Source organism: Cryptomeria japonica, chromosome 10 (genome assembly GCF_030272615.1).
Source record: "Cryptomeria japonica chromosome 10, Sugi_1.0, whole genome shotgun sequence".
Taxonomy (NCBI): Eukaryota; Viridiplantae; Streptophyta; class Pinopsida; order Cupressales; family Cupressaceae; genus Cryptomeria; species Cryptomeria japonica.
Window position 1 is genome coordinate 212,360,165 of NC_081414.1, and position 25,990 is coordinate 212,386,154.

General features: G+C 38.4%; 1 protein-coding gene across 1 annotated transcript in view; it reads right to left on the bottom strand.

Annotated features, from left to right (window-relative positions):
* Positions 1–11,221: 11,221 nt before the first annotated feature.
* LOC131037659 (serine/threonine-protein kinase STY13) overlaps positions 11,222–25,990 on the bottom strand; it is a 33,269-nt gene continuing 18,500 nt past the window's right edge. The window contains exons 5-6 of the mRNA XM_057969840.2: positions 11,927–12,061; positions 11,222–11,836 (exon numbers count right to left, since the gene is read on the bottom strand). Of these exons, the coding sequence (XP_057825823.2) occupies positions 11,630–11,836; positions 11,927–12,061 (342 nt within the window). The 3' untranslated portion in view covers positions 11,222–11,629. The remainder of the gene's footprint in view (positions 11,837–11,926; positions 12,062–25,990) is intronic.

Consider the following 25,990-nt stretch of genomic DNA (forward strand, 5'->3'; position numbering starts at 1 on the left):
TGAGGTTGTGTCGCTGACTGTCGATGTGGCCTCTGTTGGTCCTCTCGTCGCTTCCGTTGTGGCCTCCTCTGGCCTTGAGGCTTCTTCTCTTGTCGCTCCTATTTTGCAGCAATGGTCTGCTCCTGGTGAGTCTACTCCTGATGTTGTTCTAACAGTCTGCTCCATTTGCAAACTGAAATGTTGAGGGGATCTCCTAGCTTGATCCTTCTCATGAGGTTCTTAATAATAGTATTTCCTAGACTATTGTTTATCACAAGTGGAAAGGGAAGTCTCACCCCCCTCCCCCCAAACTCCTCTGAATCGAGTTTTGAGTGTTTCTCCTCACTCTTGAGTCAAGTCCTTTTGGGTTCTTACTGGTTTGGCATGCCTTTAAAAGTGGTTCTATTTTGTTGTTAAAGGCCTATTTGACATGTGTTTGTTTAGGGTCAACACCCTTGTTTTGTTGCCTTTCTTTATTCCACCTACATGCTATTTGTATAAAGTGCCAACACCCTTGTTTTGCTACTTTTTAAATCAAAAACACCTATTTTAGTGTTTGTTCTCATAGGTGTGTTCTAGGACTCATTTCCTCTATTTATATACTTTTACCTATCAACAAGACTAATTTGCATCCATCTATATAAATTGTGTAAACCCCTAAAATCTATCATAGAAGTTTCAAATGCAGACTCCAAAATAACACATATACAACAACAAATGCCAATGTCAAACAACCGTGGAGTCGAAATTGTTGGTGTTCATGTTAACTTTGAAAACTAGAAACTTTAAACATGTCTAAGGCACTAATTTCTAAAATTTCCTAACATGTTTTCTAATAAATGTCTTGATTAAAGTCCAAATAAAATTGATTATCACTACCTCTTCATATTAATCCCACACATATTTTATCTCAACACATGCTATGTTTTCTTGTTGCAAGATTATCAAGATCCTAATACTAAAGATTATTTTAGAAGATCATCCTTACCCTACTCCAACACCTTCAATGCTAATTTCTCCAAAGCTCCCATCTCCATAGTCAAAACCTTTTCTCTCACCCTCTTTTTCATTTCTCTTTTCCATTTTTCCATCCTTTACTCAAATTTCTTTCCCATGGTTTCTGAAATTCCTTAAACCCTGATATTTATATTCCTCATTGCTCCCTCTTTAAAACTATAACCTCTAATTTTCCTCCCTTTTTCAATCTTCTAATGACACCCATCCACTTTTCCCTCCACTTGCACACTATGTGGAATAAAGATTGTACATTAAGGTAGGGAATTCCTATAAATCTAATAGCCATATATGGTCAAAGGACACTAGTGCCCCTCTCTACACAAGTGAGATCCACATGAATAGTTTTACACCAATGACCTATAGGAGTGCGCAAGTCCAACACTAATGTCCGTATTGATGCCAAATGATGATAATCCTAGATGTCAAGTTCCAGTCCTAAAAAAAATTCTAGTCAAAAAAAGGTCACAACCATTTCCAAGGAAGTATCTCCTATCCCCTTTCTTTCCTTTACCAACGCATATCCCAAATATCACATTGTTTTAGTTTAACTAGAGAAATTTGAATGTACTTGTCCTCTATTATAATTATATTTTATACTTGAGTTGGATTAGACTAATGTATTTTTTTTTGAATAAAAGGGGTAAAAACTTTATTGAAAATCAGACACAAAAATTACAAGGAGGACCGGGCCCCAAGGCCCCAAAAAAGAGCCTCAAGCCCAGTCCAAGATCAGCCAACATCATATCTATCCATGTCCTCAGCAAAAATCTTCTGCAAGACCTGACAATAATCCAAGGAGAGATGCTCCCAACCTTTAATTTTTCAATCACTGTTATGTTCTGAGGCCCACTTAGCCAAACAATCAGCTACTCTATTCCATTCACGAGGAATGTGGACGGATGACACCTGCTCCATTAAAGAACTAATTTGAAGAATCTGATGAACAATCACTGCTAGCTACTAATGAATCCCACTCACCTTCTGCTCTGTCAACAAATTAACAATAATTTGTGAATCCGATTCACAGATAACCTTCCTTCGACCCAACTCCCAAGTCTGCTCCAGGGCATAGAGAATAGAAAGTCCCTCCATAAAACTATTAAATTTCCTCCCTTTATGCATCGAAAAGAAGAAAACCACCTCCCCCATACAATTCCTACCAACACCACCAACCCCTGCAGGGCCTGGGTTGCCCCTGGAGGAGCCATCGGTGTTAATCTTGATAAACTCATCCTGAGGGGGTCTTCACTTTCCCACCATTTGGACCTTCTTCATAGCCCGTCTACCTCTCCTGACACAAGCGGAAGCGGGAGACAACTCCTGCCAGCCAAACCTACTCACAATATCTGCTTCATCTCTATCCAGGGGAAAATTCACCTCACATTTAGCTTCCACTGTCTCCCAAATCATAACCATGATTCTATTCCACACTTGCTACACTAACAGTCTGGCCTCACGAAAGATCCTCCTATTCCTCTCAAGCCAGATCTGCCAAAGTATGAAAATGGGCCCAATATACCAGACAGTCTGAAGGAAGGAGGACAAGATAGGAGGTCTACCTAAATTGCTCCAAAACTCCATTAGAGAATCAACGTGGACACGAGGATGCTTTCACACCCCCACCAGTAATGCCAAATAAGCATAGAGAAGGGGCATTTGTAAAACAGATGTGAGGAATCTTCTTCCCCATAACCACACAAAGCATAAATAGAAGGCCCCAAGAATCCCCACTTGCGAATATTGTCCCAAGTTAGGCGTCTATTCAAGGCCAGAGTCCAAGAAAAGTTGTTGCACTTCGGCCAAGAAATATTATTCCAAACTTGTTTCCACCAGTGCACCTCTCTTCCCTCCAATCTACGGTTCAATAGTTCTCGGTATCCATTAGCAACAGTAAAGACACCCTTAAGATTCGGAGCCTAGGCAAGTCCATCCCTACCCTTAAGGGCACTATAGTGTCTACTCGCCAGAATGCCATGCAACTCAGCACACTCTTCCTCCATCCCAGCAACCGACCACTCATTAGGAGCCTTCTACCACTCCAACTCCAGCCGCCCACACCTATAAGCAACCTTGAAGTTACTCACCCTTGACCATCCTGCCTCCAAAAACCTCTAGCTGAGGTTCCCAAGATTAGGAAACTGATCAAGGATGGGGGGGTAACCATCCCAAGAGTCGTTCCAGAAAATGACCTCTTCCCCCCTCCTACAGATCCAAAAGAGTCCTTCCTTAATGAGAGAAGCCCTTTCTTGAGAGTATACCAAATCATTGAGCCTTTTCCCTCAAGCTGATATCTTGGAACCTCCTGCACTGGGATCCTTTGCATATATTTGTAGGCCAAAATCTTAGCCCAGCCTCGATCCTACTCGACACACCACCTCTAGTACAATTTAGCCGCCAAAGCCTCCCTGAATAACATAGCCTGCCTTAAACCAAGCCCCACCATCTGCTTCGGGCTACACACCAAGTCCCAATTGACAAGACTCCATTTGAAAGAGGATAGATTGCCTGCCCATAAGAATTGCCTTTCCAAAGAGTCCAAACCCCTCAAGAACCACTTAGGAGCCACTTGAAGCATACATCGATAAATCGGAAGAGATTGAACCACCGATTGAATCAGTTGAACCCTCCGAGCAAATGATAACCATCTATGAGTCCAGTGATCAACCTTCAAGCAAAATTTATCCAAGATACCCTGCCATGACTCCCGAGGAGGGTTACCAGGAGAAATAGGAATACCCAAATAAGTCAACGGCAAAGAGCCAACTTGGAATCTCAAGATAAGGGAAATCCTCCTTTGAATAGGTCTAGGAGTGTTGAAGAAAATCATAGAAGATTTATCCTCATTGATCAACTAGCCGGCTGCCAGATAAACATCCAAAACCTTACGTAGATTAGTAGCTTCTCTCATCCGAGCAAGTCCCATCAGGGTCGTGTCATCAACAAACTACAAATGAGATTGCGGCTGCAAGTCATTACCCCAACTCCAACCCTGAATACTACCCAGACCCACATTATGCTTGATCGGCCTCCCCAGGCCCTCAACCAGGAGAATGAATAAGTAAGGGGAAAAGGGGTCCCCCTAGCAAAAACCCCTAGACGCACCAAATAGTTCAGTATGATCACCATTGATTAGCACTGAGAAAGAAGTGGATGTAATACAACTCATAACCCATTGGATTCATTCCTCAGCAAAGCCAAAAGCCCTAAGGATCTTCTAGAGGAAGGACCAATGAACTCTACATAAGCCTTAGCCATGTCCAACTTGATAAACATAGCTTTTTCCTTGGAGGTTGCCATAGAATGAATGGTCTCCGTAGCAATGACCACACCATCCAAAATTTGGCGCCCTTCCACAAACCCGCTCTGCTTCTCTGAGATAACATCCCCCAGACACTTCTTCAACCTATCCGCTATCAGCTTAGAGATGATCTTATAAATCACATTGCAGAGAGAGATAGGGCGAAACTGGCCTAACCTGTCGGCCCCATCACACTTGGGGATTAGCACAATGAGAGTCGCATTCAAAGCCCGAAGCATCTATTTATTCCTCTGGGACTCCTGGACTACTTCCAATAAGTCCAGTTTGATGATATCCCATAACTCTTGAAAGAATTCAACTGGGAACCCATCCGGACCAGGAGCCTTTCCTTTCCTCATGTGAAAAACAATCCTCTCGAGTTCTTCTAGCAAAATAGGACCCATAAGCTGTTCATTCATCTCCCCAGTAACAAGAGGAGGAATGCAAGCGAGACCCTGATTCTCCTCCACCACTTCCCCCTAAGAATCCTCACTGAAGAGGGATCAGAAATATTGTAAGGCCTCCCTAGAGATCTCCTGCAAGGATAATAACATCTCACCTCTATCATTGACTAGAGCAGGAATGGAATTTCCATGCCTTCTTGCTTTCACAGAGTTGAAAAAGAAAGCAGTGTTCTTATCGTCTGCTTGAAGCCAATCAATACGAGCTCTCTGTTTCCAGTATATTTCTTCCATGAGCTCCCATTCCTCTACAGCCTTGACAACCCTGTCCTCCTCCCTAACTAAGGCTTCAGACAAACCATGCTCTCTGATTTCATTGGTGATGCCATTCAACACTATTTGGGCAGATTTCTTAGCATGAAAAATGTTCCCGAAACCCTGCCGATTCCATTGTTTAAGCTGAAACTTAACAATCTGCAGCTGCTTGGCAAAAGTGTACATAGCTGTGTCAAAGGCTGGCCTCCCCTTCCTCCACCACTACTCAACAAGAGCCTGCAAAGCAGGATCCCGAAGCCACATAAGTTGGAATTTGAAGGAAGGAGAGCGAGCAACCCGGGCAAAAGAAGAAACCAGCTTGATAGGCCAGTGATCTGACCCTCTCCAGTCAAGAATCTCAAAACTTGTGGACCACCCCCCACCAACCCAAAAACTGGAAACTAGAAATCGATCTAGCCGCTCTGCAATCCAATACTCCCCCACTCTCCTATTGTTCCAAGTGAGCAAACCATTACCAGGCTTAATGTCAACAAGATGCAGCAAAGATATACTATCCTGAAAAAGGAAAGAAGAAGGTTCCAACCACATGACACCCCCCTTCTTCTCACTCAACTCAAGGATAGCATTGAAATCTCCCGCCATAATCCAAGGATGAAAAGGGTCCAGCCTTTGCATACAAGAAGTATGAGACCATAAGTTCTGCTTGCCCTGAAAATCTATCGGGGCATAGATATTAGTAAACAAGATAAGATCCCCGGTCTTAAGACTAGAGGTAACCCTGGATAACGAGGATCTGGAAGCCATCCACCAGACAGGGCGAATCCTTACAGGGTTCCAAAGACAGGCCACCCCTCCAGAGGAATGAACTGCCCCAATACACTGACACTCGCCTCACCCCCAGAGCTTCGGCACCAGACCCATCATACTCTCCACTGAGAGTTTAGTTTCTTGCAAGAATAGGACATCAAGTGAATGATTCCTAATCAATTTTCGAACAACTTTTTGTCTAGGGCCACTATTCAAGCCCCTCACATTCCATGAAAGCACAATCATTTTGGAGGATTGGAAAAGTGAGAATCCGAAGTCTTTACTGACCCCAACTCAACCAAACTCTCTCCCATCAAATTGATTTTATCCAAATCCTTCTTTCTGCCAACCTTTGAGTTCTTCTCCGTAGCACTTTTCTTAATATATTTCTGATGCAAACCCAGGTGAATGGAGAACTTATTACTTTTAGCCCTAGCCGGTTCCAATTTCAGAGCTATCAGAGAACCCTCCCCCCAACCAAACTCACCTCCGAACCAGGAGTGAGTCCCAACTGGACCCCTACTTTTTGATCCATCTCCATTTGCTGGCTTCCAACCACTTGCAGGGCCTAGGTAAAGTCCTCAATAACTCTTTCCGGACCCCCCCTGAAGCACCTTGATCCAAAGGGGTTAACCCCGGATTCACTTCCTGTTGGCTAAGGTCATCCAAGGCCTCAAATTTGTTAAAGGTATCCTCCTCCTGTCTCTCCTATAAGGACCTCTTTTGTCCTTGATTCTTGTTCCTTGTCTTAATTGAGACAAAACCATCATCGCCCACTACCTCGACTGACATAGTCGCTTTTCCTTTATCAGCCTTGTCTTGGCTCTGGGCCGGCTATTGAGGTTGGCACACCACCGATTTATATCTAGGGCACTTACGCTATAAATGACCATACTCATGACACACACGACAACGAAAAGGTAAAGTCTCATAATCTAACTGTTGAACCCACGAGTAAGAGCCCACACACATATCTATAGCATCTGGTAGAGGTTTACTAAGATCAATTTTGACACAGATATGTGCAAAGGTCATTACCTTTCTCCCTAGTGTTTGTGTTGAAGATCCCACTGGCCTCCCAAGCAATGCGGCAAGCATCTGTAGCACATCCTCCCAACAACATTCCACTGGGAAAAGTGGTAATCGAACCCACACCGGAACCCTATTTGGGAGCTCCTTCGAAGGATTAAACCTCGCATGCCAAGGTTTGATGAACAATCCCACCTGGTTGTAAAAATACGGACCTCCTTCAAAGACCCTATTGCGATCCTCCATGCAATTGAAAGTAACCATGAAGTAGCTATTTGCCAGCAACATAATCTCCATTTTCCCTTCTGATGGCCAAGTCCTCTGCGCCCAGTTTTCCAAAAACTGCAAGGAAACCCTCATTCCCAAAAACTTGCAGTATAGCGATTGTTTTGAAAAATATTCAATGTCTTCAGCTATCATCTCAAGAGGAATAACTAGCTTCGATCTCTCACTGCATCTCTCCAGACAACCATTAATCTTCATAATGCGAGAGCTACCAACACTCTTAGACCCCGATTCTGATGAGAAAAGATTATTGTTAAAAGTCTTCATACTCTGAAGTGGGGGTTTTGAGCCCACCGCAACACGAAAATCCATGGTGGGAGCAACCTACGAGGCCTCGCCACCAATACTCGAAAATTTAAACAAGAGTGCCAAGGACCCACACCCCAAAGGGCCACTCAAGAAGGCTCGGCACCCAAGTCACCACCCCTCCCAAGCACCACCGAAGGAAGGGGCCAGTCATATCCCCCTGTCCCACGGGAAAACCTCGGGCCGCAGCAAACCGGAACCCCACCCGTGTAGCCTAAACCCCACCTGACCACCACCGCTACTCCCCCCACACCCACGGTCGATCCCTGCCCAGCACCGTCTGCCACTACTCTCCCCTGACGCCCTACACTTCCCTCCCCCGCCGCACCTGCAACACAACCTCCCATGAGCTAGGGCATTGAAACCCTAGCTCGGTCGCCCATGAGCCCCTGCACGCACGACGCCATCACTTCTCCTTCTTTTCTAGACTAATGTATTGAAACAAAGAACAAAATGTAATTTAAATTGTTTATACGTGTGCCACTAATACCAAGGGATTCTAATATTGTTCTTTTCGATCCTCATGGTATACTTCAAGAAAAGGTTAAAATGACTTTAGACTCAACCCTATACCATTCATTAGAGTGCATCTAATGTTTAATTTCAAGCTATTGGAGCCCATCTTTGGTTTAAAAAAATAAAATCTAACAACTTCACATCTAATAATTATGGACTAAAAACACTTATCATCCATCTAGAAAAATTCAATTATTAACAAAATGATAATATACATGTATTGAGTTTCTCAAGCAAATATTTGAAGTTGTTAAAGATGAAAATTTGTAAGCCAATACAAAGTCCACCATCCAGCAACTCCAAACACCATTTCCATAATTATGGTGCAGTGAATTGAGGACCATTGCTTTTGAAGAATTAGTGGAGTGAGTTTTAAGCATGATGTCTCTTCTTTTAACAACCGAATTGGAAGGTGGAAAATTGGTGAAATTTGTATACCCGTGCTATTTACTATTTAGTTTTGTGTCCATTTTGAAAAAATGACTTGAGACATCCACAAATCACCAAAGTTTGCAATCTTGTGCAAAGTTGGGCTCAAACCCATAGCCTTTATCCATCCTTGTGCACACATACTCTTATACATTTGCCTTAACAACAAACTTATTACATTCACCCATGCACCTACCTCCATATAGTAGTTAGCTATCTAGATCTAGTCATTTCATTACCTAGGGTTATTTCTATAGTCACAAGGTCCATTCTAGTCATGAACCTATTTCTTTTTAAGAAAATAAATAAATTAAAATTTTAGCCTAGTTGTCGCCTTCACTTTCCTTTAGTCAACTAAGTGCATATTTTGTGAAAGATGATGCTATGTACTTATTGTTGGTTAAGATAATTCAATACATTTATTCTAACATTACCCAAAATCCACACACCCTCTATCATTCTAGAGCATTAAAGGAGAAATCAATACCAAACATTTGGATTTAAAGCACTAGGATGACTAATAAACTCCCATATATCATTCTAGAGTGCTTCTTGTTGTCTTCGATCTTGTTCCAAAGTTTTTGAGAGTTGACTAGGAGAGAATATGTCCTCTTGAGATGCTAATGACAATCTTCTAGACATTCTTAAATACCATCAACCCTCAAATATTAGAAAAGTAAAAATGAGCAAAGGAAAATCAAGTTGAGAAAAAACAAAGATGTGTAGATTGTCAAATCATACATTTTGTAGGACATTTATGCAAAGACTCAAATTTTGACCTTATATAAAGAACACAAAATATTCTAATCTTAAGACTAATAAAATAATGTCATAGCCTATTTCTAATCTCAACAAATTCCATAATCTTCATACAAATCCTTCAAATTTTTTTTATCACCGAACAAAGTATTTTTTTCATTTGCACTTACTTTCCTAAACTAACTATTACAAATATCTGACTTTATAATTTCCAGGTATCATTATCATTATTAAAACTATGTTGATTCTTGTTCAATTGTTTGCATTTACTTAACTAAAAAAATTAATTTCCTTCACAATTTAGAAACCACTTAGATCCTTACACTCACACGTGCCCACATGACGGGTAACCTCTAGAAGAAATGTTGACATGGGAAGCCAGTCTTTGCCATATTTGTGACATTTTAAGACATCAAAGTGGAACTTCTAAGGCTAACCTTCATTGCCATAGTTGTGACAATTTTAGGACATCAAAGTGGAACTTATATACTAATACCCTCTCAAGATAGGATGCATCATTATTATGTTTAGCCCAAATCATTGATACATTGTACAATATTGTTGACTATTTATGTGTGGGTCAACCCACCATAGAAACTGTTGTAATCAATATGCCAACAACATAAGCTCTTCCCCATCACTAACTGCTTTATGTACCACTTTTCCTAGACTTCGCAATGTGTAATTATGATGATCCAATTCATTATATTGGAAAATCTTTGCATACAAATAAAAGCTCACTCCACTAAATAAAAATGAACTCAAATAATTCAAAATTATTTCATCATAACTTAGAAACTTCAAGTAAATTTCTAGGGATTTAAAACATGCAGATTTTTTAACACAAGGAGTGGGAAGCACACTGCACAAAAGCTTCCAATCTTCTCTCATGGGGTAGGAGGAGAGCAGCTCAATTGTACAACTAGCCAGGGGGAGTTCCTATTTACATATATCAATCATTCTGACTGACCCTACCTGTTATTAGAAACAAACCGGTCCGTTAAACTTCTTTCTGTCAACACTTCAAATCTTACCTAGTTAGCATAGGTGTTTTTATAATGATGAGTAGGGTAATCTATATTAAAAATTATAAAAGTATGATGCATAATTTACAATAAAAATAGGTGGAATGAAATCAAATTCCCAAAAGTCATGCTGAAAACTAAAAACAATAGAAACAGTCTACCAATGAGCAGCTAGAACTATACTAGTGGGAAAAGGAAGGTCATTATCAAGAGGTTTGCCCCAACCATTCAGAAGATCTTGGCCATTAGGAATGAGCTCCCAACCTGTGATGATAATCAATTTGACATGATGACAATACATTAGTACAATAAATCACATAAGATGATTCACCAAATTCTATTTAAAACAATGATGCAAAAAGTTCACAAAGTTAAAGTTAAAGCCTGAAACACTTATGATCAGAAAAAAGTTAACAAACTAGTCGGGTCTCCTCCATTTGCAATCATGTGCCTAGGTGCTTTTCTCTTTGGATTATGTAATACAGGGACTCTTTTGAAATCATTAGTAGGTTATAAATCAGACAATATCCTTAATTCATATTATTGATAGATCAAAATATAACAGTAGAACTCCATTGATGCTGAACCTTAGTCTTTGAATACCTTTGACGAATAACCAGTCATTTTCACTATTTCTTAGATAAGAAAAATTGAAGGCCACTCCTAGTTAGATTAGCTTTGAAAAATAATACCCATATAACCCACTAAACTGTTTATTATAATCTATGGTGGTACTCTACTAACCACCATCAATACATAGTCATGCTGTTCAAATATTAACCCAAAATATGCACAAACAATGCTATTCTCAACGAATGGTCTGCAGAACTTGTAAACTCTGGAATCCTTATAAAAAATTATATGGCTTGAGTATTCATCCAAGATGAAAATTACCTACCTAGACAAACCTATCTGGAAAGCTATGTAGCTGCATTTCCCTGAAAGTCCACAGCGTAGGTTGATCTGTAAGGCATTATCTTAGCCTCTTGGGACATCATCATTCCATTTTTATTTTTTAATATATAATAATAATAATATATTGAATGAAAAGTTAATTTAATAGAAAAAAGCTTCAATCTTCACCGATCCACAAGTTAAAACGTCAAAATGTGTAATAGTCGGAATTGGTAATTATTACATAGACCATATGGTGCATGGCCTCAGTTTCACTTACAAACACGACCATAACAGGATGTTTTGAGCACATCAATGCAGCTTTAGAAGAATCTATCCATGCCATGAATAAAGAATCAAGGAGATAAAACAAGGTTGGTTCCAGATAAATTATCGAGAAAATGTTTAGGGTAAATCTCAAAGATTGAACCTTGTGTGCCTCTTAAGAATATCTGCTAAGTGCTATGGTAAAACACATTTACAATAGATCTTGTCCTTCCCTTACCTCAACAATAGACATGCAAAACAACACTATAGCATTTCAAAAATGGATCCTAGTGAATTGCATATCTGAGATAAAGCTAACTGTATAACTGCTGATGCACCAATCAAGGACCTTGAACCTTTCCAAAACAGAAACAACCAGGGGATTGATCAACAGGAATCATTCCTCCTCCTTTACTTGTATCAATTGCTTCTAACAGCCTTACGACTTCATCCATTTCAGGTCTCTTGTCAGAATTTGCATCCCAGCACTTTTTCATCACACTTGCCAGAGAACTGGGGCAACACCTGGGGATCTCAGGTCGAAGGTTCTGAAATAGTGGCGAACACAATCAAATCAATTAAATCTAATGTACAGAAAAGGACCTTAAATAAAGAAATTCAAAGACTTAAAAAGTTACCTGTCTGACAACTTTTGAAGTCATTTCTGCAAAACTGAGATCAAGATATGGTATTTCACAGCAGTATATCTCCCATAAGCAGATACCAAAACTGTATACATCACACTTTCTGTTATATGGCTTTCCATCAAGTACCTACAATGGTAAAATATTGTCAGTGTTCCTGTACTCTAAAATATAAATTTTTTGGTGAAGTCATAGCTTTTGCAATTTATAAAGAAATCAAGTAGTTAAACTACTGCAATAAACAGATAAATTTGGTCACTATCATTAACCAATACATTGCAATAAGGGCGAGGTGACCACCAAGGAATCAGCACATCAAAGAGATGAAAATTGTACAGCAGGTTTTCTGTGAAGACACCCAGAGTTTTTATGGGTCTTTACACTTAAATCACTAACAGACCCAGTAGTCACTCAAAAAGCCACACCTGGGCATCTAATAAATGCTGCATGTGTTTGAAGTTGAACCTTTGAGTTTCACCCACCAAAAAACATAATCAATACATTTATTTGATTTTTTAGGGAAATCATTTTATGGACATAATAGCAAGAAAAACTTTTTGTAATAACCATTATAAATATGAGCCAACCAGATGTTAAGAACTATGTTCCGCAACATTATGGGGATGGCGAGGGGATGGCTATATATATATATATAGAGAGAGAGAGAGAGAGAGAGAGAGAGAGAGAGAGAGAGAGAGAGAGAGAGCAGTATAACATGACACTATTTAAAATGATGCTGCACAATGTCTGCAAAAGCCTGCACACCAACCACAATATGGGGATGAGTTCCCAGCCATCAAACCACTGTCGCCATCCCCAATGTCATTTTGGGTATGGTGGAACATGGCCCAAAAAATCTTCAAATCTTCAAAACCTTTCCGAAATGTGTTGCAGTAATAGTAAATGCCATGGGGAAATTTGTCCAGGGATGTCTGAGACGTCCCTCAAGCATCCTGGGGATGGGTGGACATCTCTGACAGCAAGGCAAGTTTTTAAATGCTTTCAGAAAAAAAAATCGTTCATGACATATAAAAAAAACTGTTACATATAATGTTACAGTATTATAACAGCAGCATAACAGCAATAAAATTAATTGTGACAGCAGTAACAGTCGTATAACAGAAATAATTATATCATGATTCAGATTCATAGCTAATGATATAAGTTAAATAAGAGTTAACACTAACAGCAATATTTTACATTTCTGATTTCATTGTTCAAACTTTAACTCGAAGTCTCCAACTTCAAAATTTTAGATATAGCAATAGAGTCAGTTATTATTGTCAATTGCAAAAGAGATTAAAGGTACATTTGCCATGTCTGGTATAGTGAGGTATTTGTGAGAAGTGCAGACAATTTTTTTTCAATGTTCCATGATGTTGCGAGGATGGAGACAGGGATGGCAGGATGGCAGGAGACATGTTTCAAGGTGGCTGTCTGAGGGCCATTTTTTTGGGACAGCAGTTGGATGACCACATATATATATATAGAGAGAGAGTATATATATATATATATATATATAGAGAGAGAGAGAGAGAGAGAGAGATTTCTATACGTCAATGGACAGCAGTATAACAGCAGCTATATATCATGACACCATTTAGATGATGCTAGACAATGTCTGCAGAAGCTGTCACATCCCTACGGTCAACGATCAAAAGGGAGAATGATGACAAAGAGACAGGTCTTAATTATTAGGATTGGCGTAAGAAAACGTAGGGATTGCCATAAATTTAATAAGGTATGGCACCCCTACCACCCTCCATTCTTTCCGTCCAGCATTTCACGTGAATGGAAGAAGTGTGAGTAGGATAGGATGGAAAGGAATTTATTGAAAAGGCTTAAAGAAACTTCAGGGAAAAGGCTGCAGATAGGCACAAATGTCATAACAAATGGCCTCTCATAGCATCCTCCATATCGACGCCATAATGAGAGCTTCAAAACAGGTCATGGATAATTATAAAGAGGATACAAGGATAGATGGATGAGAGAGAGTTTATTTTTTGGAGAAGAGAGAAGGCAGACATGGTAGAGGAGTATTTATAGAAGGGAGGGAGCTAGAACGCTAGGATGGAGGACTTTCGTGAGAAAGAAAGCCAAGTTCACAACTGTTGCCAGCATCCTCCAGGCCAGTGCAGCAACTAGAGTTTGTGAAATGTAATAGGAGCCCATTAAAATGTAAAATAAAGGAGAATTCTAGGAAAATAACCGGTATGCCAACAAGAACTACATGCAGAGAGCAAGGTGTAGAAAGGAGTTGGAGTGTATACCCAAGGATTAGGGGACAGAGGTGAGCAGGATTTGAGAACATTTGAAAGGGGAGAACATGGTTGTTTGTGGAGTTTGGTGATAAAGAAGGCAAGCTGGTGATGTACAAAATTATTTACCAGCTAGGATGAGGGATGAGCAGTTAAAAATAGAAGGGATGTAAGTAGGAAGGAAGGGATGTTGATATAATATCAGCGGGAGATGTCTTTCCCCACCGATTCTCTAAAACAATAAATAATATTTATATTGCTGACTAGAGATGTGATATCTCATAAATAATAATTTGTTATTTATTGTTAAGCCGACTAAATAAAGGTTGCCGCCCTTGTGTAAAGTTGTCTCACTTTGTATGAGACCAACTCTTCATGAAGAGTCACTTCATCATGTATAAATAACAAGTCGTCTAATTTGACAAGTAATTCAATTTTATCCAAGAAGAGAAGTTCACACATTAAGGAGTACTTTCATCTACAGCAAATTCGATATTCATCAAGAAAAATTCGTGTGACATCAAAGCAAGATTGTGCGACCTCAAGACAAGTTTGTGTGACTTCAAAGGGATCGATCATCTTCAGCATAGTATTATTTTGCTTCAGATCAATTTATTTAAAGGAGATATTATATCATTTGTGTATTTGCACCTAGGAGAGGTGCCATCACTCATTTAGTAAATTGGCCTTGTGATTGGCCAAGTTGTAAAGCAGATTTTCTGCCTTGTTCAATATATATAAGAGATATAATTGTTGCTGGGTTTTTCTCCCTCAAGAGAAGGGTTTTCCCAGGGTATTGACTGTGTCTTATTGTTCATTATTGCTTTATCTCTACTTAACTGAATTCTGATCATAAAAACAACATGGTATCAGAGCAGGTCTAAGAAAAGATCTGATCAGATTTGTTTAAGCGGTCATGTAAACTTTTCATCTAGGGCAGATCTTGAAGGCAAAGTAGTGCTGATCTAAGGTTGCAAATTATTTCAGACTTAAGGGCAGATCTTTGAAGAGAATTTGTGCAGAAAAAAGAAGATGGTGAATGGTGTCAAGGTAGAAGATAGGTTTGATGGAGCCTCAAACTTCAACTCTTGGAAACTCAGGGTACTCATTGCATTAGAGGAGAATGATCTTCTTGATTTCGTGGAAAGTGATATGCCCGATCCTAATCCACTGGAAGAAAAATGGCACAAAGGCAAGAAAAATCATGATAGACTTTGTGATGAATCACCTAGTACCGATCATCTCCAAGTTGAAGTCAGCTAAAGAAATGTTTGATACTCTAAAAGGATCGTATGAGATCAACAATACCAGCAGAGCCCTTGCTTTGAGACAACAACTTCATCATGTAAAAATGGATAAGGAAGACTCAGTCATCTCATTCTTTATGAAGATTGCTGATTTAAGAGATCAGTTGAGCACTATTGGGGACATAATTGCAGATAGAGATCTTGTTATGTTGGCACTAAATGGTCTTCCCCAATCTTGGGAGACCTTTAACCAAAGCATCAGTAGGAGATCTAAGTTGCCCAAGTTTGATTGTCTTCGAGCTGATTGTATTCAAGAAGAGTCCAGGTTGGCAGTAAGAGGATTTGGGTGAAACTATCATGATGTAGAAAATCGAGTTCTTGCTACACAGATTTCTAGAGAAAGAGGCAAAGGAAGAAAGATGAATAGAGACAGAGAATCAGATTCTGCTCCAGAACCAAAGAAGAAGAAGGATCTCTCTTACATTCAATGTTTCAAGTGTGACAAGTATGGTCACTTTGCTCGAGATTACAAATTAAGGTCTAATAAACTTGTTTCTACTACATAAATTGCCATGGGGATATCTCAGAAGGAGCAAAGCTCTAAAGTCGATTTAGAAGGTTTCTTATTCTAAAGTCGATCAGTTTCTTCGAAGAGGAGGAATTAACATTCAGAGGGAGTCTGACAAATCAATAGAGGCAACCTTGGACGAGGAGGTCAGGAGGTTGATGCTAGTACTTGGAGCTTCAGAGGGAGTCACATCATCATGAAGATTCCTTGTAGTGTATATTTCTCTGAGATGGAGAAATATGAGGTGAAAGCCCTTGTAGTGTATATTTCTCTGAGACGGAGAAATATGAGGTGTGAGCCCTTGTTCATCTTTGAGGTTGAGATGAGACGTCATGTTGAGTGACTCCATGACGTTATCACGTTGAGAGACTCCATGATAAACTCTTTTCCACGAATGGGTGCAGCCATTGTGGGTGTCATGTTGAGAGACTCCCATGACATGAATATCTGGAAAGATATCTCCCTAGATAAGAGGGAGTGTTGATGCAATATCAGTGGGAGATGTCTTTCCCCACTGATTCTCTAAAACAATAAATAATATTTATACTGCCGACTAGAGATGTGATATCTCATAAATAATAATTTGTTATTTATTGTTAAGCCAAATAAATAAAGGTCGCCACCCTTGTGTAAAGTCGTCTCACTTTGTATGAGACCAACTCTTCATGAAGAGTCACTTCATCGTGTATAAATAACAAGTCGTCTCATTTGACAAGTAATTCAATTTTATCCAAGAAGAGAAGTTCGCACATTAAGGAGGAGTACTTTCATCTACAACAAATTCAATATTCATCAAGAAAAATTCGTGTGACATCAAAGCAAGATCGTGTGACCTCAAGACAAGTTTGTGTGACTTCAAATGGATCGATCATCTTTAGCATAGTATCATTTTGCTTCAGATCAATTTGTTTCAAGGAGATATTATATCATTTGTGTATTCGCACCCAGGAGAGGTGCCTTCACTCATTCAGTAAATTGGCCTTGTGATTGGCCAAGTTGTATAGCAGATTTTCTGCCTTGTTCAATAAATATAAGAGATATAATTGTTGCTGGGTTTTTCTCCCTCAAGGAGGGTTTTCCCAGGGTATTGACTGTGTCTTATTGTTCATTATTGCTTTATCTCTCCTTGACTGAATTCTGATCATAAAAACAAGGGAGAGGTTTCAACTTGGTGATACCAAGCAACTGATAACTTGATTCTATGTGCTTATGATCATCCAAGTATGCTAGAATTTGACTCTTGTACTCTATTTGCAGAGTGATAAATAAATTATTCATATAGGAATTTACATTCAAACACATAAATGTAATAATTCATTGGGTATTTTTATATGGGCCTTACTTGATACCAATAGTACTGCTCTGAGTATGTTTAATATTGGTTCAAGGAAATGTTAATTTATTGGTAGCTACAGGTTCTTATGGCGAGTCTTGATCATAAAACCTGTAATTGACACCAATAGGCCAAAATGTTAGATTATCTACTTTAAAATTTGAATTTGTTGGCATATGGAGTGAAAATCTCTCGTCTTTCCTAGTCATGTGTAATGTCTCCACTTTGAAATATAATTTAATAGTAATAATAACTTAAAATACAAAAATATAATTAAATTCAAAATTTGATTGAAGTTAATGAATGTTCAAAAGGCATGAAATGATAAGTTGTGACTACCCCAAATATGAGGTATAAAAGGGAGAAGAGAACTCATTTGAAGGGCAGCTAATTTGGGGAATCAGAAGTCCAGATCTGATTTAAATAAGGAGTGCAGATCTGATTGTGAAAGGTTGTGTCCTTTTCAAAGGGCAGAAATAATGAAGAATTGCACTCTTTCAAAGGGTGCTAATGGTGAAAGGGTGTGTCTCTTGCCAAAGAGCATATGTGATGAAGAGGTGTGATGTCTCCCTCACATTGAGAGATATATAGGAAAGGAATCAAAAGCATCCAGTGACATCACAATGGATCAGATCAGATCAGAACTGTTATTAAGTTACAGGCAGTAACATCCTTGTTCTTGGTGGTATGCATGGGAATGTGCTTAGTATGTATGCTTAACATATGAAGTCTGATAATGTTCTTATGTAGAATTTATTAGTAATATTAATATAGACTGCAATATGTATGACAGTCATACTCAATTTCTTATACATTCGTCACATTTGAAAGACCAATATGTTAGATGGTCTAGTCCTTAGTCTTCCGCTAATACCTACGAAGGGATTGGGGGTTTGTGTAGGGAAAGGCGGAGTAATTTGGTCACTAGATGGGTAAATCCCAAGATGGGTAAGGATATATATTTCTGAAGCCTTGGGGGAGAGTCCCGAGATGGGCATAAACATATGTTCCTAAGAAACCTTGAGGGAGCCCGCTTGTAGACTATTTCCAAGTGCCCTAGCACAGTAATTCCACCATCTTCTGTAGGGTTAGGGAAGAAATGAGGGAAAACCCTAAATTTTATTAGTTATTTATTGCATTATATATATACTTCTAATCTCAATAACCTAATTTAAGACATAATGATATTAAATGATGTATGTAACTATTGGGAAACATGTAGCCTTCCAATAGGGGACATTACATCATGTACTAACGATATATGGCATGTTGTTATCCCAATGCTCAAGCCAACATCATGTGGATTAATATTGGTTGATATTATAGCTTGTTTGTGGAGTTTGTATTGGAAACTTTTAGTGGGTTGAGAGCTTTTGAGATCGTTCTCAAAGGGCTTGCACTTATCACGAGTCCATCATAAATCTTGTCTTGTCAAAATATTAAATTTCAATATACATAGCGCATATTTAATTGGTCTCAAACACACGTTTCAACTTTATGACTTTCTATTAACCTTTAAGTTCACTACATCTTTACCCAACATGGACCAATCACCACTTCTTGAATACGATACTTACCAGATTCAATCAATACAAACACATATAGTGCACTTCCACTTCTAATTTCGGTCTTGTTGATGTGTTTTTTATGCACATGTGAACACAGAATAAAATACCATAAGTATCTTATCCTCTCTTGAACACAATCTCTCGGATGCTGAAGATTAGCTTAAGGTTCATCCAAGAAAGACTCCAAGGTTCCAAATGTAGGATCTCTACGTGTGGATAAGCTTAGTTGGTTGATGTGATTATGCTGGAATCACAAGGGGACTTACATTCGAATGCTTGATTTGCTGGAACTTAGGTCTTATCTATTCAATTGGAAGGAAAAAAAAAGCAAAAGAGATAGAGTTTGAGAAATCTACGCTAGGACCTAGAATGGAAGAAGATGGGTGAGTGACATTGTGGAATCCTACTGAGCGAGTTCTCACCATCAACTTGAACAATTTGACACAAGCTCGGTGCAATCTTCTAAGGATATTTCAAAGATATTCGAATCAATACTATCAAACATTGACCACCATTCAAGTTAATGCATAAGCAATGAGTGTAGAACGATTCGAACTTAAGCTCATATCATTCCAATTGACCACACAAGGCACACTTACAAGCAACAAGAGGCTAGTGGTATGGATTAGGCGGATTCCACATGAATACATTCAACAACTTCTTCCATTCAATCTAATCAACATGAAAGCAAATTGAGAAGAAGAACCATGAGGCTTGTTGAAATAACAAATTTCACCATAACTTCAATGAAAAGAGTATCTCATTTACAAGTCATACCAGCAATTCTTCCCTCTCCTAATCTACTCTAATTGCTATTCTACTTATTAGCTATTCTCTATTTATTCTCTCACTATTAGCTATCAACTATTAACCTTTACAAATGAAGAGATTGAGCTTTTATAGAGAGCTCATTTAAAATGAATGGCCAGGATTGATTCTCCATCAATGGCCAGGATTTTACAATGAAACCCTAATTAGGGTTTGTTACAACAAACTTTTCCTTAGCCAATAAGAAAATTACATTCAGAAAGTGTGGACCAATAGATATCAAGGGTAGGTGCCTCGGATTTTGTGCCATCACTGGTGAATCGGGTACATTGAATCAAGACATGCAGCTGTGGAACCCTTCTATTTGGTAGAGATAGTGACTGGGATGATGACTGGGACACGACCTCCAACTTGCCCTTTGTAGGTTTGATCTTCTAACTTTGATTAACTCTTCTGAAACTGTCTGCTTCTTCAATTGTGCTCGATGTAGGCTTCAATCATAGATGTGCGAGGTGTAGATCTTAGTTTTGAAGTATTGATGTACTTCTAATGTCATCGCTGTCTTTCTCCTTTGAAACTCCAAACCTTTTCTCTTGTGACTCTCTTCATGTCCTGCAAAACAAACAATTTACACATACTTAAAATAGGTTGATTAAAGCATATAAAGAGGATTCGCCATCATGAAGCAACACTTCAAGTTGCTTTTTGCTCATGAAGAGGAGTTCCTAAAGTGTATTCCATCCTTGATGTTCATTAAGTTTCCCTCACCTTAATCTTCTTCATTTTCTTGAACTTCGCTCGTACCCTTTAAATTGTGAAGTTTGCTCATGTAGATCAGATCATGAAGTTTATTCTTGCATGTTGAACTTGTGAAGTTCATGAAGTCAAGATTTGCTTGTGTAGGCTTGAAGACGAAGATTGCTCTAGAGAGTACTTGCAACTTATTTCAATCACCTTGCTTATTCATGAAATTCACTCCAATCTTCTAAGCCATGAAGTTTACCATTGTAGAAAATTCGCCCCAAACCTTGAACTTATGAAGTTCGCTCTCATCCTACAACTCATGAAGGCGTAAAATATCTTCAAACCAGCAACACATGAAGTTGCAAAATCCGCTCAAAAGGGGGTGCACTTGAATTTTGTTTCTCTTATCCTACTCATCAAATTTGTTCTTCCTCTCCAAATTATTGTTTCTCTTATCTTGCTCATCAAATTTCTTCTTCCTCTCCAAATTATGAAATTCGCTCATGATCACAAACTCATGAAGTTCATTGTTCTTGTGTGAAATCCGCTCCATTCCCTCTAGACATGAAGTTTGCTCTTAATCCCTTAAACATGAAATTGCACATTTCGCTTCAAGGAGGTAATTCATGAGGTTCAAACTTCACTCCTATCTCTCAACTCATGAAGTTGTTGACTTCGCTCCTATTTCCCAATGCATGAAGTTATCTACTTCTCTCCAAAGGCTCAAGTCATGAAGATGTTGAATCTCACTCTTCGCAACTCATGAAGTAATGATTTCGTTTTAAAACCTTCTAGGATGAAGTAACAATTTCACTCCTCCTTAGCAATTTGTGAAGTGGAGGATTTCGCTCCTCTTTGGTCAAACATGAAGTAAAGAATTTCGCTTGAAGCTTGCAGCTGCTGAAGTTATCAACTTTGCTCATAAACTCAAACTCATGAAGCTATCAACTTCGCTTCAAAACACCAATTCATGAAGTAAGAAACTTCGCTCTTCTCTTTTGATACATGAAGTATGAATTTCGCTCCTAGTTGCTTGAACCCGAAGTTCGCTTCTATCTCCTTGAAGTTGAAGTTGTAAAATCACTTTAAATCGTTGGGTCGTGGAATGAAAACTTCGCTCCAAATCATGAGTTCATGAAGTAACAATTTCGCTCCAAATTGATGAAACATGAAGTTGCTTTAATCATTTCTCAACTACCGAAGTTAGAACTTCGCAGCACTTCGCTCTTCTCCTTTAATGCATGAAGTTGATTTATTTCACCTATTTATATCCAACTTTACTCTCAAGATCGCTTCATTTTGCTAGATCATGAATTTCGCTTCAAAGTGCCCAAACATGAAGTTGTCAATTTTGCTTCAAAATGCAAAAACTTCACTCCTTAGTGGTGAAACATGAAGTTCGCTCTTAAGTCCTTCAACATGAAGTTCGCTCCTAAGTCCTTCAACATGAAGTTCGCTCCTAAGTGCTCAAAGGTGTAATTCGCTCCAAAGTGCTCAAACATGAAGTTCGCTCCAAAGTGCTCAAAGGTGAAGTTCGCTCCAAAGTGCTCAAAGGTGAAGTTCGCTCCAAAGTGCTTGAACATGAAGTAAAAACTTCGCTCCTCTCACTCAACTCCCGAAGTTGGAAATTTTCCCTCCAAAACCCGAACTCATGAAGTTAAAAAAACTTCGCTCCAAAACCTCAACTCATGAAGTTATTTGACAAGTTAGTCTCTCCGTCGGGATTCATATATGGAATATAACATTTAAGTATAAGTCTTATACTTTAAGTTATATTCCATATATATTGTCGCGATGTTTGAGAGTGGTTTCGGACCTCCAGAAGTTATAATGCAAAATCTAGTTTTTGGAGGATTCTTCAATTTTCCAGACAGTCAAATTTCAGGACATTTCAGGATCAGGATGACATTTCAGACTTTAAAGCGAGTTCGCTCTGACCTTGATGTAAGGGACGGGACCTAGGAGGACACTATGCATTCAACCAAGGTTTGATTTAGCAACTTGAAGTGTGACCGGATAGTACACAAAAACCCTAGGAATGATCTAAATAACCCCTAATCACTCAACTGACCTGACCTCCTTCACTCCACCTTGAGGAGATCCACCTGGCTTAATGACCTTTGAGAAACTCAATCCCTTCAATGCAAAGGCTAAGACACTAAAATGACCAACAACAAAACTAAAAGAAATAACCCTAGAAGCAAAAAAGTGGGGGGTCCCCATTTGTAATGGGGCGATGTGTGAATACCTCACAAGTCTATATTTGAATATAGTTCTTGCACAGATAGTGTTGGTTTTATGAGAAGGAAGAAGGAATCAATAATGCTTGCTAAGATATTTTCCAAAGGAAGTGAACAAGGATTCTATACTAGACTATACTTAATTGATCTATTAGATGATCCACGACCCAAATATTGAACGGTGTCATGTTGTAAATGATACCTTCCAATGCATTAGTGATATGCTTAATTAGAGTATTAAGGGACCTCAATCTTATAATATCATGCCTAAGAGGTAATGCTTATTCTTGTGTGCTAGCCAAATAAAACCTTACACTTACATGGCTTTGCATTACGATATATCTTTTGGATGTGCTAATTATGACAACAATAATGTGACTTCATGTTTATGCATTCGCTATGGTATAGTGTCATGGTCCAATCATCAAGCATGGTTTGTGCAACAAAGAGAATTATTGTTAAGTAATCAACCTAACCTTAGTGTCATGGAGATGAACCTATAGGATATTTTGAGGAAAATTTATTATATAAGAACTTACCATAATCAAGGGATAATAATTTGAATAACTTCATGTTTGAATTTTAAGATAAATAAGACGAAAAAGAGTTCTAGATCAAATCTTTAGTTGTAAGAAAACCTTATAGTATGAACAGAGCATAAGATATAATTAATATGAGCCTTGGCTCTTGGTTGCATAATATTGTGAGGGTGACTTTGTTTAGTGGCACTATAAATACTTATCTCTAATGCTGAAACTTAATAGTTTGATAATCTATAGATACCATGGTAAAGGTTTTATATGACCATAAAGTGTTGAAATTATAGCTAAGTTCGGATTACATGTAATTATAGCTTGCTATGAATATTGGGCAAGATCTATATAATGTAACTTATGGATAGGGCAAGACTTGTATAATGTAACTTGTGGATAGGACAAGACCTATTGAATGTAACTTGTATTAAAACATGTTGGAGCTGACCTATATTAAAATCACTTGTAACGTGAGGGCTATTTCGGTTTTGGCGCCAACCTTAAAGCATTGAATTGTAATTAAATATGTTCTTCATGCAAGCCGACTTGGGAGAATTAAAAGGCTAAGTCTCCTATATATACAAGGCTATCAATCATTGTATGACACAACACACTCAAGCGAATTACTTCTCTAATCTACAAGTCATCTAAATATTCAGCGAATCCTTCTAAGAGATCAGCGAATTCTTCTTGAAGACAACAACCATCATCTAGAAGACAACGAACACCATTGAGTGACTGCGAACTGGTTTCAAGTGGCAGCAGTCATCATTTGAAGATCAATGAACTATTCTTGAAGGCTGTGAACATCATTCTAGGATCAGCAAACTTCATCCCTGGGACAACAATTTTTGTATTGCAGATAAGTTCATCATTTCAGCATGCCCTAGGTTAGAAGTATAACTATGATTAGGTTGTTGTTAAAGAGTGAAGCTCATTGTAAATTAAATTGGTGTTGCCCAATAAAGATATGAGATTAGTGGCTGGGTTTTTCACCTCCAAGAGGGAGGTTTTCCCAGGGTATCTGTGTGTTTTGTGTTTGTTCTTCATTGCATTCTGATTTTTATTGTTTATTGTTTAATCTGATTGCTAAAATTAACATGGTATCAGAGCAAGTTCCTTCTATAAAGCCTAACAACTTGAAGGTAGATCTTGTATTACTTCTTTTGCAGGACTAGGGCTAGCATGAATCAGCAACGAATCTGGACAATATATCTGCTTGTCAAATTGAGGGCATCGATGGGGCCATAACAGGAATATGAAGGGTTCAATCTTTGTATATAATTGTTCTTACTCTTCTACCCTCATTTGCTTACCTTTGTTAAGAAAGGTTTGGAGACTTGTATCTGCCTGCCTTGTCGTTATTGGTATTAGTTCTTTTCTACAACCCTAGTTTGGGATCTTAACTAGTGCACAGGGTTCTCTTGCTTGTTAACTATTTCATCAGAGAGTGCCTTCATATGTTGGTTTGTGCACTTGTTTCCTTCTAACTTCAGATCTTAAGTATTTCTTTTATTCCATTAAGGGCGATATAATTGTCATCCTAAGGTTTGTAACTATCACCCTAGTTCAAGCTTTGTTCTTGCTTTAAGAATTTGTTCTAACCCTTAGTTTGGATTGTTGAAGTTGGTAATCGGATTGTCTTACTCTCTATTTTGAGTATGTTTATCTCGCATCCTTCCTAATGTGATTTGTTATGAAAATGCCATGATCCAAATTGATGCATTGATCTGAATATATCATCCTTGACACTTAATATTATCATCATCTGTTGCAGATATAAAACTAGGAGTATCCTGACGGATACACCAACAAGCATAAGATTGAAAGATGAATGAAATTTACAGGAGATTTAGAAATATGGAACATTAGTTGAAAACATATAATGAATAGTGTCCTTTAATCATTTGTGTGATAGGCACGTAAAAGTAAGATGCCTTAGTCATCCTATTTAGTAGCTATGCTTAATGATGGCCTTATTATCTTCATATTATGATTTGATCCTTTATGATACTTGCTGCATAATTCTAATGCACCGTATTCTATCAAGTCTTGAAATGCTCAATAGTCTTGTTGCTCTGGAATTATACACTCTTATGGTGTGTCTCTTGATTTGCATCAAATCTTTTAACATTGTATGGACTATATTTTCTGTTCTATGAGTGTTTTATGTTTGGATAAGGTTGTCATGTAGGATTGGGACTGTGCAACTCTTGGTTCTCATCAGCTCTTCATAAAGCTCTCATGATCTTTGTTATACTTTTATTATAACCTTGCTCTGCTCCTCTTGTGTAGAGGATTGCCTTTAGCTCTAATGCATTTTCTATCATGGCTTTCACTATCCTCACATAATATTCATTGTGATATTATCTCTTCAATTTGAGCATACTGCCTATTACATTTTTTGAAGTAAGTATTCTCTTGATGATGAAACCTAAGATCAATGAGGTATCTAACTTAGTTCTTTTGATCACATGTTTGTGTTCAACTACATTGTGTATCTTTTGAGTGGTTGATACTCATATTTGATTTTACGCACTGGCTGGAAAGGCAATTTGGCTTATATACCTTGCTTATGGATTTTGTAATATGTTAGATTGTCAAAGTTTTCTGAAGTCATCCACTTGCCTTAATTTTCTGATTAGGTAAGGCACAGCTATCTCTCTGTTATGGAAAACAATTTTTACATTAAAGAATGTTGTGTAGTGAGTGAAGTTGATCATATTCTTTGGACTAGCAATGTACAAAATCCTTGTGTTATACTAACTGTTTTGAGCAATCTTTGCATATGTTGTCAAT